The following is a 14,950-nucleotide window of genomic DNA, read 5'->3' as shown; positions in this document are numbered from 1 at the left end:
GATATTTCATGACATCCGCAAGCCACACAGCCATATGGATGGTGTGTATTCCAGTGATAATTCTGCTAGTCCAAACAGCGGACGGAAGACTAATAGGATCAACACAAGTGGCACAATCCAGAATAAGAAAGTACTGCACAGCGTGCCTCTTTTAAGTTCTTTTCCATCACAGTAGTAGTTTATTTTAATTTTTTTTGTAACAAAGACACTAAAAAGGCTTCCCCCCTAACCTTGATAGTTTTAACTGAGAGCAAACGGGGTGGTCACGGAAAAGACACTGAAGTGGTCTAGAAGGATACCTGTAGAACCACGCTTATTGGAGAGCATGCCATGTCATTAAAGCTGCAAAAAAGCATAACTTGTGAACAGTGGTAATGGACATTAACTGAATTGGGGGAAGATTCCTGAGTAACAATGTAGGGCGCAATGCTACGCATGCTTAGACAGAAAAAAGGCCTATAACTCCCAGCATGCCCCAGCCATGCATGTTTAGACGGCATGGCTGGTTGGGGCATGCTGGAGTTGTAGGCCTTTTGTCTGTCTAAACATGCATAGGATTGCCCCCTTAAGCACTTTAAAATGCACTTGAGCTTTTGGCTTTTATCTCCATGTCACAAAAAGCTTTACTGGCTTAATTTCTGTATGCTGGGCTGCTGTTAAAAGGCATGGGGTGGGGCAATGAAAAAGGTGGCCAGCCCAGTTTCACCCCAAACTCTTTAGTATTCCAGCCTTGTCTTTTCCTGACAGAACTCTGACTTTATGGGCTGCATTAAAGGTAGAAATTCAACCAGTAGCTGAGGAATAATGTGACTGTTCAATTTATCCTTTCAAACAGTTGCTCAAAGCACAGGGCTTCTGACAAGGAACAACAAAGCATAGGGGTAATCCTAATTGCCACTTCTTCCTGTCTCATATTTCTCATCCTCAAACCACCTTCCCTGAGGCCAAATGGCTTCTCATAGCCCCTCACCAAAGCTCTAACTTCAAAGCCTCATATATTCATCTCTCTGTATCCATGGCTCACGTTTACCTGGCTGGAAGTCATTTATTCTTAGGGTAGAATCCAACTAAAGTCCAACTTAGAGTAGACCCACTGAAATGAATGAGATTTAAGTTAGTCAACCCTTATTCCTGATATGGTTGTGGTAACTCTTTGGTGACTGACTGGTACTTTGTACAATCTCAAAAGCCCTGATTCTCACCCTCACCACCTGGAGTTGCTGGGAATTGGACTGGCGGGGAACCTGCGGCCCCCCAGCTGTTGTTAGGCTACAAGTGTCATCAGCCTCAGCCAGCAGGCCAATGGTCAGGGAGGATGGGAACTGCAGCCCAACAAAATCTGGAAGGCTACATATTCCCCATCCCTGCCATACATGCAAAGCCTGTTCTCCTATGGCCTTCAGCCTAAATTTGTCCCTGGCCAGCTCTCTTCCCCCCAGGTCTCTATTAAGGGAATTTCTTTTATGGTAGGATTCAAACACAACCCCCTTCCCCTGCCTGAGTTGGGGCTAGGAGAAACCTTAGTACTTGATTGTGCACAAAATGGGTCTCTGTGCGTGTGTGTGTGTCATATCCTATCTTTGCTAGTGGATGAAGAGGATTTTTTTTTTTTTATCATACACCCTCAGTAGGCCAGGTGCCCTATTTTACAGAGGACACTCTTTCTTTATTTGAAGGGCCCTTAAAGAGCAATCCTCTTTTTGAGGGCATCCTCTATTTGATGGGCTGTCCAGCCCGCATTTGGTTTGAAGTCAAAGAACCATCAGGAGGGAGCCGCAGAGGCTTCGAAGTTGCCCACCAACCATTCGACCCTGGCCCTAGTCTTCCTTACTCGGGTGAGCGAAGTATCGCACTTCTATTTGAATGACAGTGAGTTGTTTTGGCGGATTCGCATCTCTACGTATACATCGGCTTATGCAAATCGGTATCCTCTTCGGCACGCTTTTTTGGCAATGCCGAAGTGGCCGCCTTGGCCTGGGTTCCCTGACTGACTGACTGGACCCACACTCGGGACCCGCCTCTCCGGGGACTCCTCCGTCCAGCATGACTCAGCGCCTCCCGCGCCCCGCTGACCCCGGCCGGGAGGCGGCTTGTCAAGGCGCTTCTCCTCCCTCCCGCGCTCCTTCCTCCCAAGAGGCGGCCGCGGCAGGAGCAGCAGCAGCCCGCGCCAAGCGCCCAACGGGCGTCATCAACCGGCGAGCGCGAGCGACGCGGCAGCCGGCCTGCCCCCAACGGCTGCTGACCGACCCCACCCATGGCCGCCGCCGCCCCCGCCAGGAGCCCTCCCCACGGCGGGAACCACCCGCGCCCCGTGTGGACCACGAAGAGGGGCTGCGACGTGTTACGCGACCCAGCGCTCAATAAGGTAAGGTGAGGGGAGGGGAGGGGAGGCGGGGGGGCAGGAGCTAAATGGAGCCGGCAGCCGGCGTGGGGGCGGCCGAGGGGCAGGGGCGCGCGCCAGCGACCGCCGCGCGCTTCGCCTCCCCTGGGGGGGGGGGGTTCTTCCCCGCAGGCGAGTCGCCCTCGGCCCGGCGGGACGGGCTTCCGAGGAAAGCGCGCTGGAGGGCTTGCTGCCGCGAGCGTCACCTTTCCCCCGGCGGCCGAGCCGGGCGGCATTTTCCGCCTTGGCTCCGCCCCGGCCGCTCGCCCTCTCCGGCAGCCGCAGGGGGAGAAACGAGCCACGCTCCCCCCAAAGCGCGCCCGCCGCCTCGAGCAACGTCAGCCCCGCTCCCTGGTGGTTGTTGCTGGCCGGGCGAAGACGCCTGCCTTTGTCCTGTAACGCCTGCCTTTAAACTGCAAACTGGCCGCCCGGTGGCGGAATGTGTGGGTTGTATCCAGTGTTAGCCCTACTTAGAGTAGACCGGTTGAAATGAAAGGGACCTAGTGGCAATAACGTAGTGACAATAACGTTGAAACTTGAGCACACAGAGATACATTTACAGTGAAAACCTATCCGTGTCTGCTTAGAAGTAAGCCCCAGTGACTTCAGTGGGACTTACTCCTAGGTAAGTGAGTGTAAGGTCCCGGCGTTATACACATACTCCAGTAGGGGTGCCAACTGATCAGACGGAAGCCAGCCCAGCCAGCTCCTGTGACTTTAACAGAGGTTTGATAATGCTGAAATCAGCAGGTGAAACTTTTCAGCGCATGGCTTTTACCAGGAGCTAATTGTAAACTGCTAAATGACAGAGTAAACTGCCCGGACAGCAACTGGGCTCTGTTCAAACATGTGCAACTTCAGAGATGAGGTGCTGATCCTAAGTAACTCTTAACCAGCCAGGTTCTTAGGGCCACTGACCACGACAGAACTTCTCATGGCCGGCAACAGCCTGGCTCTGATCTGCCCTTTGTTCTTTGCAACAAAATTAGAGTCTTTCAGCAAGTGCATCTGTCATGATCAAAGGGTGCGACTGCCTTCCTGGAGTCAGGGAGACTATTTAATGGGCCACTCATTTAATAGCTCTGTGTGATTTCTCTCTGTAATCTACTTTATTCCAGGAAATATTCTCCACAGTGGTGTTGGCTTCACAAGCCTATTATGTATGATCATACTTGGTGGGTAAGGCTCCAAACAGAATAAAATATGAGAGGAAAGAATTATTTAAAAAGATACATGGACCAGGAGGCAATGTAACTTCACTATATTGTGTTGGACTAATGTGATATACATACCTTTAATTTGGGTGGTGGTAAAGAGTCTATGATGACTGTAATAAAACATTTAGAACAGTACGATATTGGAAAGTATTGCCCAGGAAAAAATAGGGACATGGACTGTTAAAGATGTGATAAAGGAAGAAGAGAAATCTTCACAAATCTTGGGGTTTCTTTTATACAGTATTTATGGACTACCTCAACATGGTGGGAAGTAAGATTGTAGGTGTAATCCTATGCATGTTTACTCAGAATTAAGTCCCACTGTGTTCAGTGAAGCTTACTCCCAGCTAAGTATGTACTGGGTTGCAGCCTGGATGGCACAACAAATACTAGTTGTGCCAGAGCCTTTTATGACAACTGTTTAATTGTGCAATTAATTCATAGGCCATTACTCAGTATTTCCTTCCAGTGCACATCTCTCTTTTAGAAAAGAAAATAGTGATAGAAACATAACTCTCCCTTCTGGGCCTACCCTCAGTGTATCATGGAAATAACATCATTCGCACAGGATTAGAGCTGGCACTAGTATAATCATAGAATCATAGAATCATAGAATAGTAGGGTTGGAAGGGGCCTACAAGGCCATCGAGTCCAATTTATCTTAATGATTAAGATAAAATCAGATGTTATTGTTGTTTGAAAAATCCCTAAGTGTAAGGTTGTGTCTGGGACAAACATTTGCCATTTTGGTTATTTGTTGCGGGCTCCTTAGCTCCGAACAGAAAAGAAGGAAAGATCTCTAGATACTGGTTGGTCACAAGAAGAACATGAGCTGCCAGTAGTTGAGCCCTGACTGAGGCTTTTTGAAGTTAGGAGAAAGCAGAAACAAGAAACCAATGGCCAATAGAAAACTGGTGAGCATCTGCCCTTAAAAGTTTTCTCCTGAAAAAACAGCAACATCCGCTTCTTAAAAAATGTTACATCCTTTGCTTTCAGAACTAAATGAACTTAAACTGATATTCAAACTAATAAAGGAAATTACTGTATGAAGGAATAATTCCTTGGACTTCACTTAGCCAGCTACAAGCTTTTGTGAAGAGCGCCTCTGCAAAGTTTCTGTGCTACGGTGCAAGTTGTTCAGTGGATTTATTTATTTATTTATTACATTTATATACTGCCCAACAGCCAAGGCTCTCTGGGCAGTTAACAACAATTAATCCTGGGCCCAGGTTTCACGTTTATTTGTAGAAAGGATTTGTGTGATGCTTTTTCAGTTTTTTTTCCTATGACCTTTTATTAGACAGGTAAATGCAAATTGCAGAGTGACCCACTTTCCCCATGTTTAGGGAGAGATAAAGAATAAACATGTAGATGATGATGAATTCAAAAGGCAATTCTAATGATCACATCCAAATTGAGGGGTTTGTGTGATGTACTCTTGGAACTCTTACATAGAAAAGACCAAGAATCAGAGCACACAGATTAGAATTAATACAGTTAATATTTTTCTACTTAAGTACCTAGGGATCTTGGCAGCCATTGGAAGTGGAAGATATTCAAAATGCTCTCTTGAGAGGCTTTGCTGAACAAGTATCAAAAATTTTATGAGGTAGCACTTTGTAGTTCTCATGTCGACATATGAGCATTTTGTGTTATATTGAGGCAGCTATCCAGGCTAAAGGTGGCTGTTGTCCTGCTGCTGCTGTTACTGGTTTTCACATGTTAAAGCTTGCAAGAGTTTTGTTCCTCTACATGGAAATTTTTAAAATCCCCACACAAAATAGGCATAGCATGATGTGAATGCAAAGTATGTATTATTAAATGAACAGATTTCTGGATAATGATTGGAAGGGACCTGTCATTGTGTTGTTAAACTACAGAATATTATTGTAGTTCAATGTGAAGAGCTGTCAGCTATGTTTATGGACTGCATATTGACTTTATAGACCTAAAATGATTTAACTAGCATAGTTTTCCAAAAGGAATCTTGTGAATGGAAGTTCTCAAATGGGATCAGGGACCTCTTATAGTATTCTTGGCATCTTGGAAAAACTGCAGCTTCCAAAGCTTACCTCGAGGTGATGTGGAAGTTTCCCTTTCAAATGTTTCCCCCAAACAGAAAGCAATCTATATGTCCCAAGCAATCTTTCCTCCAATTCCATATTAACATGTGAAGTGGTTCTCTATTGGATTACAAAACATAATGCCATTTGTTTAGAGGGGCCACTATTAGGGTCAAGTGACATGTTGCAAAGCAGCTGTGGTAATGTTGGCCAGACAGTTGCTTATCCACTACAAAGTGTTGGGGCAGGGAGAGTTCCACAATGGAGAATTCTGTGTGTGGGCAGGTGTTTAACCCTTTTCTCTCCTGCTGCTTTTCCCTTGAACTTCCTGCTATCTTTTCCCTCTTTGGGGTTTCAGTTTGGATCTATGCTTGAGGAGTTGTAAAAGTGTTTGTGCTTCCATTTTGCCGTGGAAAAGTAGTGATCAGTCTACATGTGGGTGTGTTGGCATTAATATAAATATCAATATTTGGGAAGGGAAGTAGATTGACTATCTTTTTTTTTGCTTGCAAATGCCCACCGCGAGATCTTAATATACTGCTTTGCTTCTGCTTTCTCTGTTTTTCTTTGATTATACTGTATACCAGCTTGATAGTAAGAGTGAGGAAAACCATTTCTCTGTTTTGTCATGAAGACTACTTCCAACTTTACTTTTTTTGTTTCTAAAATGGAGGATGTAGGTGCCCATCCCTTATTATGTGTGCATATGAAAGATGAGAACAGAATCTGCCTCCATGTTTGCACACAGCTTAAGATGCAATTGTCCTAAAGATAATGTGAGCAGCAGCCCTTGAGTGAACTTCTGAGGGAGGAGTGGTCAGTTTTTTTTAAAACTCTGGGAAGGCTTACAGAGACTGACAATCCCAGGTCTAGATAGAATGTCAATATGTAAACCAAAGGCTCTCAGAGTGAGACCTAAATCTTCTTAGCCTCTTTGTAAAATGCTTATTTTTCAAGAGAAATCTAAATTTTAGATATGCTGGCTAAGTGTTTCTCCAGGCAGGACGGGGGCTTGACTATCAGCAATTTCTTAAAGTAGAAAATACCCAGGGCTAACTCTATTTCCTTATGATAATAACAGGAAAACATAGTGATACCACTTTAATAAAAAGCTGTTGAAGTGGTATTGAAGCTTCTGTTTTCCTTGGAGATAAGTGGTACATATACTGCTTCTTTTCTGTCTGTTTTGAAATTCTATTATTGACACTCATCTTTCTTTCGAGAGCAGGAGTACCAAAGAGAAAAACTTTGGAAGGTGGGACACTGTGCACATTTTATTTCTCTTCGACTGTATGTGAGAAAGGAAGTAAAATATGGCAACTCTACACTCCTCAAATCAAACAATCTTCCAGGTTTCCTTAAAACAACAACAACAACAAAACTCTTCCTCTTTGAGAGTCATTTTTCTGAATATTGTAAAAGGCTGTAGTTAATAGGAAACTGCCTGTTTAGTCCTCCCCAGTTCAGCTATTACTTTTGGGCACTTCTGGTTTCTGGTTTCACTCACAAGAGTGTGAATCTGGGCTCATGCATCTTTGATGCTATAGCTTCTGCTTTTGCTGAAGCTCTATGATATAGACCTTATAGATCATGGAGGTTACTACAGCTGAGATCTAAGTGCTCCAGCTCACACTTCTCATACAAACTGACTGTTCTCATCAGTGAACAAACAATGAAAAGTAACTTGTGAGGTATTAATCAGCACCAAGTTTCCCAGATTGATGTACTGAACTGAATGTTGTTTAAAATACAGAATACAGAATTCAAACCTTGTGGACTTAATAGTCTTCTTAATAAAAAGGCTTGGTTTACCTGTAATGCCCAATCATAATTTGTCATTATGTGAACAAGCCTGGAATAAAGCTCTGGCTTGGGTGCTCCCACTTTCTCCATCCCTCTTCCCCTTCCTTGCTGTGATTCTCTCCCTCTGTGGTTTGTGACAAACCATACAGTGCTGAACTGGCAAACAATGGCATGTGCTGGTCCCGCCATTGTCTACACATGTGTATCATATGCAACATCATCACATGAATTTCTCTACTCCTAGCAGTGGCCATCATAGAGCAGGAAATTCACAACATGATAATGCTTCATTTAGCACTTTACGACATCCCTGTAAGATAGGTCAGTATTATTAGCTCTATATTGCAGATGGTGGGATGAGGCTAAGAGAGTGTCTGGGTTTGGATGACATGATGTGGCTCGTTGTGGCCTGACACATTGCGGCTCCACGATAAGCTACGGTCCTGTGGCTGCCAAGTTGTATATGCAACCCCCACTCAGGGGTTGTATCATGTGACCCTACTGAGCGTGGGTTATATAAGGGTTAAACAACCCTCGCATCACCCTAAAACAGACCAAGGGTTATGCGAGGGTTGTGTCTTCTGAGAGTTCATAAAGAACTAAACATGTTGAAAGACACTATTATTTTGAACAGATGTTTCCCATCAACTTTGAGAGTGCCTTGGTCAATCTTCTATAGTGGAAAGACAGGATATAAGTTTTAAAAATCTATCAGTAATGGACACATTAATCTAAATGACAAATCTTCTTGTAAAATGTTATTTTAGGAATCTTATCAGTGCTCTTGAATGGAGATGAAAATAGTGTATAGTTGAAAACACCTTCTGGTTTTAATGATGACATTTCTAAGTAGGTTGTTTTGCTCATGTTAGTGTTTAACAACAGGTGTTTGTTTATTAATTATATGTTTAATCCAAAGAAATGTCCGAGAGAGAAATACCCAGACACTTTTTGGAAGGTGTCAAAACCTTAGCTGCAGCCAAAGAGCAGTCTTTGAAGGTGTCTGTACATTGGTCAGATGCACAGTAGTTGGATAGTATATGTTTGTAATATATTGGGACTTCTTGTAAACATGTATGTGTTACAATGTATAGTGAAATAGACTAGCTATATACTTGGCCTTTGTCATCTAAAATTTATAAAGATTCTGTTGAAATAATTTCACATGTGCAACTAGATTTAGGAGTCAAATTTCATGCTTGCACTGGTGTTGCTAGAATATTGGACTTTACTGGGACAACCTGGTTTCAAATCCCTGCTCTGCCACTGGGTGACCTCGGGCTAGTCACTGGTTGTTGTGGGGACTCTACTTTGAATTTTTTGGAAGAAAGATGCAATATGAATAAACAATGTGTGAAATGGTGCAAGACATTTGTGGAAGACAGGTATTATTATACTGTCTCTTGCCCTCTTCCCCTATCTGTTGTGTAGCAGAATTAGAACTCTACTTGCTGTCACCAGTGAGGAAAGGAAGAGAAGGGAGAGACCCCTGTATCTCAAATTACTTCCTGTAGCGACTGATGACTAAAAAGATGCCTTTTCAGCTCTGGATTTGATTATGATGATTCTCAAATTTCATCCTTAAAGAGTGGCCAATCCTCTTTCCCATTTAAGGCACCTTTCTGGCTTTTAATTTACAGTTACAGGAGAGCATTCCCATCAGTCAGATAGTGTTCCAGGCACTGAAGACACATGGGCCTGTTTATTCTCTGCTCAAATGTGATTGTAATTCAGGCTGTGGAGTACTTGCAATCAATAATGGCTCAGAGAGTTATCCTGCATCTCTGTTCCATGAGTGCTTCCTTCTGCCATAGCCGTGACACAGTCCTGTGGCTTTTAGCTGCAGCCATCTACCATCCCTAGTACAAAGTCCTAATTAGCATAGGACTTTGCTTCATGAAGATGTTGGATTCTCTGCACATTTATATACATTAAAGATGTATTAACATTGTTCTCTTACATTGCTAACTTAATTCAGTGGTTGTTTTTCAAAAGAAGTGTTAGTCCTATGCATGTGCAACATTCCTCCTATAAACACCCTTGAAGGATGGACCACAGAATAAAATGAACTGCTAGATATTATACATTTTGGGTTAAAATGCAATATGTTTTTCATAATAAATTATCCAGAATTTAGAAATTAATGACTGTTCTTAAACCTTTCTACTACTATACCACTTCAGCTCTTTAGCATTCTAGTGCAAAGATTTATTGCATCAGAACAGCTAATTATAACGTGTATGGAATCTAGAAAGCTGTTGGCTACAGTGTTAAAGTATGGTTCAGGCAATAGTTGTGTAGCTAAATTTTGGAGCTAAGGCATGAAGAGTATTAAGCTCTAATACTTCATGCAGGCATTCTAAATTCTATTGTGAAATAGGGCAGTGGTAGAATCTGCAGCCGGTGTCACCTAACAGGGAACCTCTCCACGCACCGCACAGGGTGTAGAGCAGTTGCAGCTAGACAGTATATTCTCTCTACTTTCCCCACAAATGATCAGAAATGAGAATGGAAAATCCCTTCAGTACAAGGTAAGGGTGGGTTTTCTTTATTCACTGCAAAGGTCTTGAATACTCCAAGGCTCTATGACAGGTAGGTCGGGAAATCTTTCAGCAAACCTTCATATGTATCTGAGTATCTGAAAGTGAGTAGTCTTTTGCAGATAGCACATCCACATAAAGTGAATGCATAGAGCTGGAAAGCAGGATCATTCCTACTGGCACTACCTCTGACCTCCACTGGCTCATCTGAAGGTATGAGTAGAGCTTTATGTGCATAAAACTGTATGTACTTAGGGCTCTATTCGCACCTTCAGATGAATGCATGGAGGTCTGGGTAAGAATGCTGGTGGGTGCAATCATATTCTCTCCTCCAAGTGTTCACTGAATGCTGACTGAGCATTTTGGCTTAAAGCTTAATTGTAACTTACAATAATTAGATATTCTTCTTTCAGGTGTGGACAGCAAAACTTCCAGAAACTCATTAGCTGAATGCTTGTCTAAGATATGCCTCTGATTGCTTGCAAGTTTGTAAGATGCACATAATTGGGGCAGGTCCAGTTGTGACCTTGCACGGGCGGCCCCTACCGCTGACAGCTGTGATGTAGTGCTAGTGGGGGCAAGCCCTGAAACGAAAAGAAATGCTCATTTCTGGAAGGGACAGGTCACACCTCTTCCAGAACCGAGTGTTTCGGCTGGTTTCAGGGCTTGCCCCTGGAAGTGCTGCATTGCACATGCCAGCGGTAGGGGCTGTATGTGAACTGGGACTGACGGACCTGGCTGCCCACGCAAGGGCACGACTGGATCTTGCCATTGATCTTTTCCAAGCTTTCTCTCAGAACTTGTCCTTAAAATGTAAAAAAAAGGCATTTGGAGTGCTATTTAATCTTTTCTCTTATATATAGAATATATGCTGAATGCATTGTAGTGGTAACCTCTTCATGGGGGTGAAGTATTAATCTGGGCAGATTAATTGATTATTTGGGATAATCAGTCATAGTTATAGCTTTATAAGTAGCAGTTGTCACATGTTGGAATATAACTTCTCAGCTCTTTTTGTTCTATGATTTACAGTAGTGAAGACGCAAGTGGCATCTAAAAGCTGTGTCAAGATTGTATAGAGAATAGAGCCACTACAGGAGCCTGAAGGCTGTTTGAGATGCAGCCATCTGGAATTTAGGTCAGCCCGCAATCACATGAACGCATTCCTGGCCACTTTGGTAATATTGTTTTAAACAACATGGGGAAACAAATGAAAAAAACCCAAGGCTTATTCCAAGTTCAGAGTTGTTCTCAAAGCTGCCAGGCAGTACCCCAAGTCTTCTAGCTTGTGTCAGTTGAGTAGCCTTTCACTTCTGCATATGTAGAAAAGCCATTATGTTTTCACTAAACTTTAGAAATGTTGTGCATTTTAGTCTCAATATGAGAAGCAGAATTATTATTTCGAATTTATATAGCCTTCTTGACAATTCTCATTCATCTTGGCAGTATCCCTGTTATCCCCATTTTACAGATGGAGATCAGAGGCCGAAAGAACGTAAGTTGCCCAAACCATCCAAAGTATTGGCTGAGGCACCATTTCAAGTCCAGCTCTCTATCAGTTACCCTGCATTGGCTTCCATTATTTTAAGTACATATATTAAGGAAGACACAATCTTATTAATGATTCATACCAAATACTACGGACTTGTCAGTGTGGGAAGTGGGCTTTGTTTCCTGTTTTTCTACCCAAACTGTTATAGAACATCTCATGTAGGTGGAATAGAAAAGGAAGGATTGATGATTAACATATCCTGTTGCAAAGAGTAAAACCAATTCAGAGAAGAATGTGTGTAATTGGAAGGAACTGAGGCAGCAGAGTTTTTCCATGCCAGTTTTAAACACACGCTTCAGAATAATTTTATGGAGAACTGTTGAAAGAGACACTCCAACAATGGAGTTCATCATATTGCAGTTACCATAAATACATCTTGGATCCTTGCCTGATTCAGTCTCAACCATTCAGATTTCTAGACTCTTTGATGCTTACTATATTCCAGCCTTTATAAGAGATGGATAACTCCTCCATCAAGGAATTTCATAAGGTGTTAGGCCAGGCCAATAAAACAAAAAAACATCTTTTACAGATGGAAAAATTCAATCTGCTGGATGAGAGGTTGAACTTTGGGTGATATGCTCAGTACTTTGTGTCCTAACACAAGAAGGTACACTGAGACAATGCTGTTAAATAAGGTTTTAATCCGGTCTAAAGGAACAGGCAACAAATCCAATTAGTACCATCTTCTCAAAGTAGAAATGCTGCATGATTACGAATACCTTTCCAGTTTGTTATGTGCGCATGCTTTCCTGTTAATCTTTGCTGTTATTTTACTTTTTTAAAACTTCAGAATGGGAGTTGATTTTTGTCCTAATTACCCATCCTCTAGTTGCTGTTTGTTTATTAAGTTGAAGATCCTACAGTGATTCAGAAACCACTAAAAAGTAGCATGGAGTTAAATAGAAAGATAAACATTGTTAAAACATTGTTATTTCAGGAAGCCTTCCTCGAGTGACCAGCCATGGTTTATTACATTTGGTTTTATCAGAACTCTGTTTCTTAAAATAATAATAACAACAACAACAACAACAACAACAACATCGTGTTTTTATTCTTTACCCTGTTTGCTGTTCACCATTCCAAGGTCTTTGGATGTGGAGCAGAATACAAATGATGTAAATTAAAGAAAGAAAGAAAGAAAGAAAGAAAGAAAGAAAAGCTCTCTGAGGCTTGGTACTGACTTAATGCTTAACTGTGGTTAGCCTGAAATAGTTTCTTCCTATTTAAGAAGCTAAATGCACAGTAATATTATGATTCAGGCTGCTGAGCTAAGCCTGTCCCAGAGGGTATGTGCAAGGAGATGCCCGCTCCTCACGTTGCAAGCTGAAAGATATGTAATCAGCCTTAATCATAATTTTTTTAAGGACAGAGGTACCTTTTAACCATGGTTTTACATCTGGTTTGCAGTGAATTCTTAATTGTTTTTAGGAATTCGGTATTTAGAAATGCTTAACCATAGTTATTTTTCTATAATGTTAATGGTCCCAATTGTATGAGGTGTGATAAAGCCCAGCTGTGAAATGGAGATTTTTAGCTGAATTCAGAGGTGGTCATCTAAACCTTTGTAGTGATCTATCATATACCCATCAAAGAAGCTGGTGAGCAGAGCTCCCATGCCAGCCATCAAGAGTACTACACAAGCTTCAACCTTGGTAGAAGGGCTTCAAATGAGACCGGCAAGGTTCAAGCAACCTCCATTAGATGCTGTTGAGTAGGGAGAGGAAATAGTTGCACGCATTTTGACCTTCCTTTCTGAGGAAGCAGCACTTGAGATTGTGAGCAAGCTGGTTCAAACTTTTATTTATCCCCCCAAATTTTACAGGGGTGTGTAGCTTTCTGACTTTTGAAAAATATCAGTGTAGTTACTCTGCATTCCAACTATCTTTAGAAGATTCTTGGAAATTAATGGTAGATATTTCCTTATTGATAATTCTGAAGTCCATTGTTGATAAATTTATTATGGGGCTTCCTTTCTAATCTAGTCATAACAAAAGAAAAGAAATCCAAACAATTGTGAAGAAGCAGATATGTTTCAGTTCCTGTATCAGCTGATTTGGTTTCAACATAAAAGCATTGCACATGGAATTTATTAGTGTGAACATAAAGCATATTTGGCTTTAAAAAGATGTCTGGAACTGGTCCATGAGCAACTCCTGAGGGATGTCTGCAGATAAATCTCACCACGTGTACTGGATGAGATGTTTACTAGCTGGATGAGATCCGAGAAGTGGAAGAGGAAATTTTAATTTCTTTTGTTACCTTCACTGTAGTTTCTGAACTTGTATTATGCCCTTTTAAAATGTTCAGATTATTTTTCATCATATTAAGGTAACTAGATAAAACAAGTGAGAAATACTAATTTTTGAGTAACTGCAATAATCTTGTTAATATTTTTACAGACAACTTGGGCATTCAATATTGTATGAACTTGCATACTATATTGTATTCTTAAATTAATGCAGAACTGTAAATAAATAAGGATACATGACTGAAAATCTGCTAGCCTACCATTTTAAGGCCATCCTTAGAGAAAGCCTTCAGCCTGACTAGTTGTACCACAAAACTGGTATATATGCATTCTGCACAATGACCTACAACATCAGCAGCTATCTTGGAACTGGTAAACCTATAAACTATAACTATCAATCAGAAATTAGCCATTGTACTATGACAGGAGAATTAGTTTCATTTACAGATTTTTGCCATGTAGGGAGTACTATACGCATCTTCAGGCCACCAAAGTGAAGTTGCTATTTGTTCAATTTATAAGGTACATTTTTCAAGGAGTAAAATATTTTCCTAGATTAGGCTAGTTAATAGTTTAAGCTTTCCATGGCATTTCAGTTTCTCATCTGGAACCTGATTACACACATAAAGCTAGTAATCCTAAATGCAGTGTTACCCAGAGCATGATGTCCTTGTTTTAGGGCGCAATCCTATGGGGCTAGTTGGCCATCTCCAAATTCAGCGGCGGCCGACTATTCAATGTAGGGCGGGCAGAGCACAGAGGGGATCTTCTCCTCTGTGCTCCGCCCGTCGTGCATTTGTGGCTAGATGCCTGATTTTGGCTTTCTAACCAGGGCACCTGGGAGTGGGGGGTTGGGGAGGCCAGACAGCACTTAGGAAGTGTCATACCAGTGCTTTTGCGGTCCCCTCCTCGCCCCCAGGAATGCCCTCTTTTTGGCTGCTCTGCGCTGCTCTTACGAGTGCAGAGCCGTGGATGAACCGCACCTCCTACGAAGGGGTGGGGGAGGGGGTGGGGAGTTGGATTTCTGGAAACTGAGCTTGGAGCTCCAAGCTCAGTTCCCATAAACTGAAAAATCCTATGGCCGTCTAGACACTGTGTAGCAGTCATAGGATTGCACCCTTAGTGATTTTTACAATGGCCCAAT

General features: G+C 42.3%; 1 protein-coding gene across 1 annotated transcript in view; it reads left to right on the top strand.

Annotated features, from left to right (window-relative positions):
- Positions 1-2,016: 2,016 nt before the first annotated feature.
- ME1 (malic enzyme 1) overlaps positions 2,017-14,950 on the top strand; it is a 206,036-nt gene continuing 193,102 nt past the window's right edge. Inside the window, exon 1 of the mRNA XM_084827011.1 lies at positions 2,017-2,365. Within this exon, the coding sequence (XP_084683137.1) occupies positions 2,255-2,365 (111 nt within the window). The 5' untranslated portion in view covers positions 2,017-2,254. The remainder of the gene's footprint in view (positions 2,366-14,950) is intronic.

Source organism: Heloderma suspectum, chromosome 1, assembly GCF_057233095.1.
Source record: "Heloderma suspectum isolate Gila_16-S chromosome 1, 16-S_ref, whole genome shotgun sequence".
In the NCBI taxonomy this organism is placed as follows: Eukaryota; Metazoa; Chordata; class Lepidosauria; order Squamata; family Helodermatidae; genus Heloderma; species Heloderma suspectum.
Note: the sequence above shows the minus strand (reverse complement) of the source record. Positions and strands in the feature narration are given on the sequence as shown.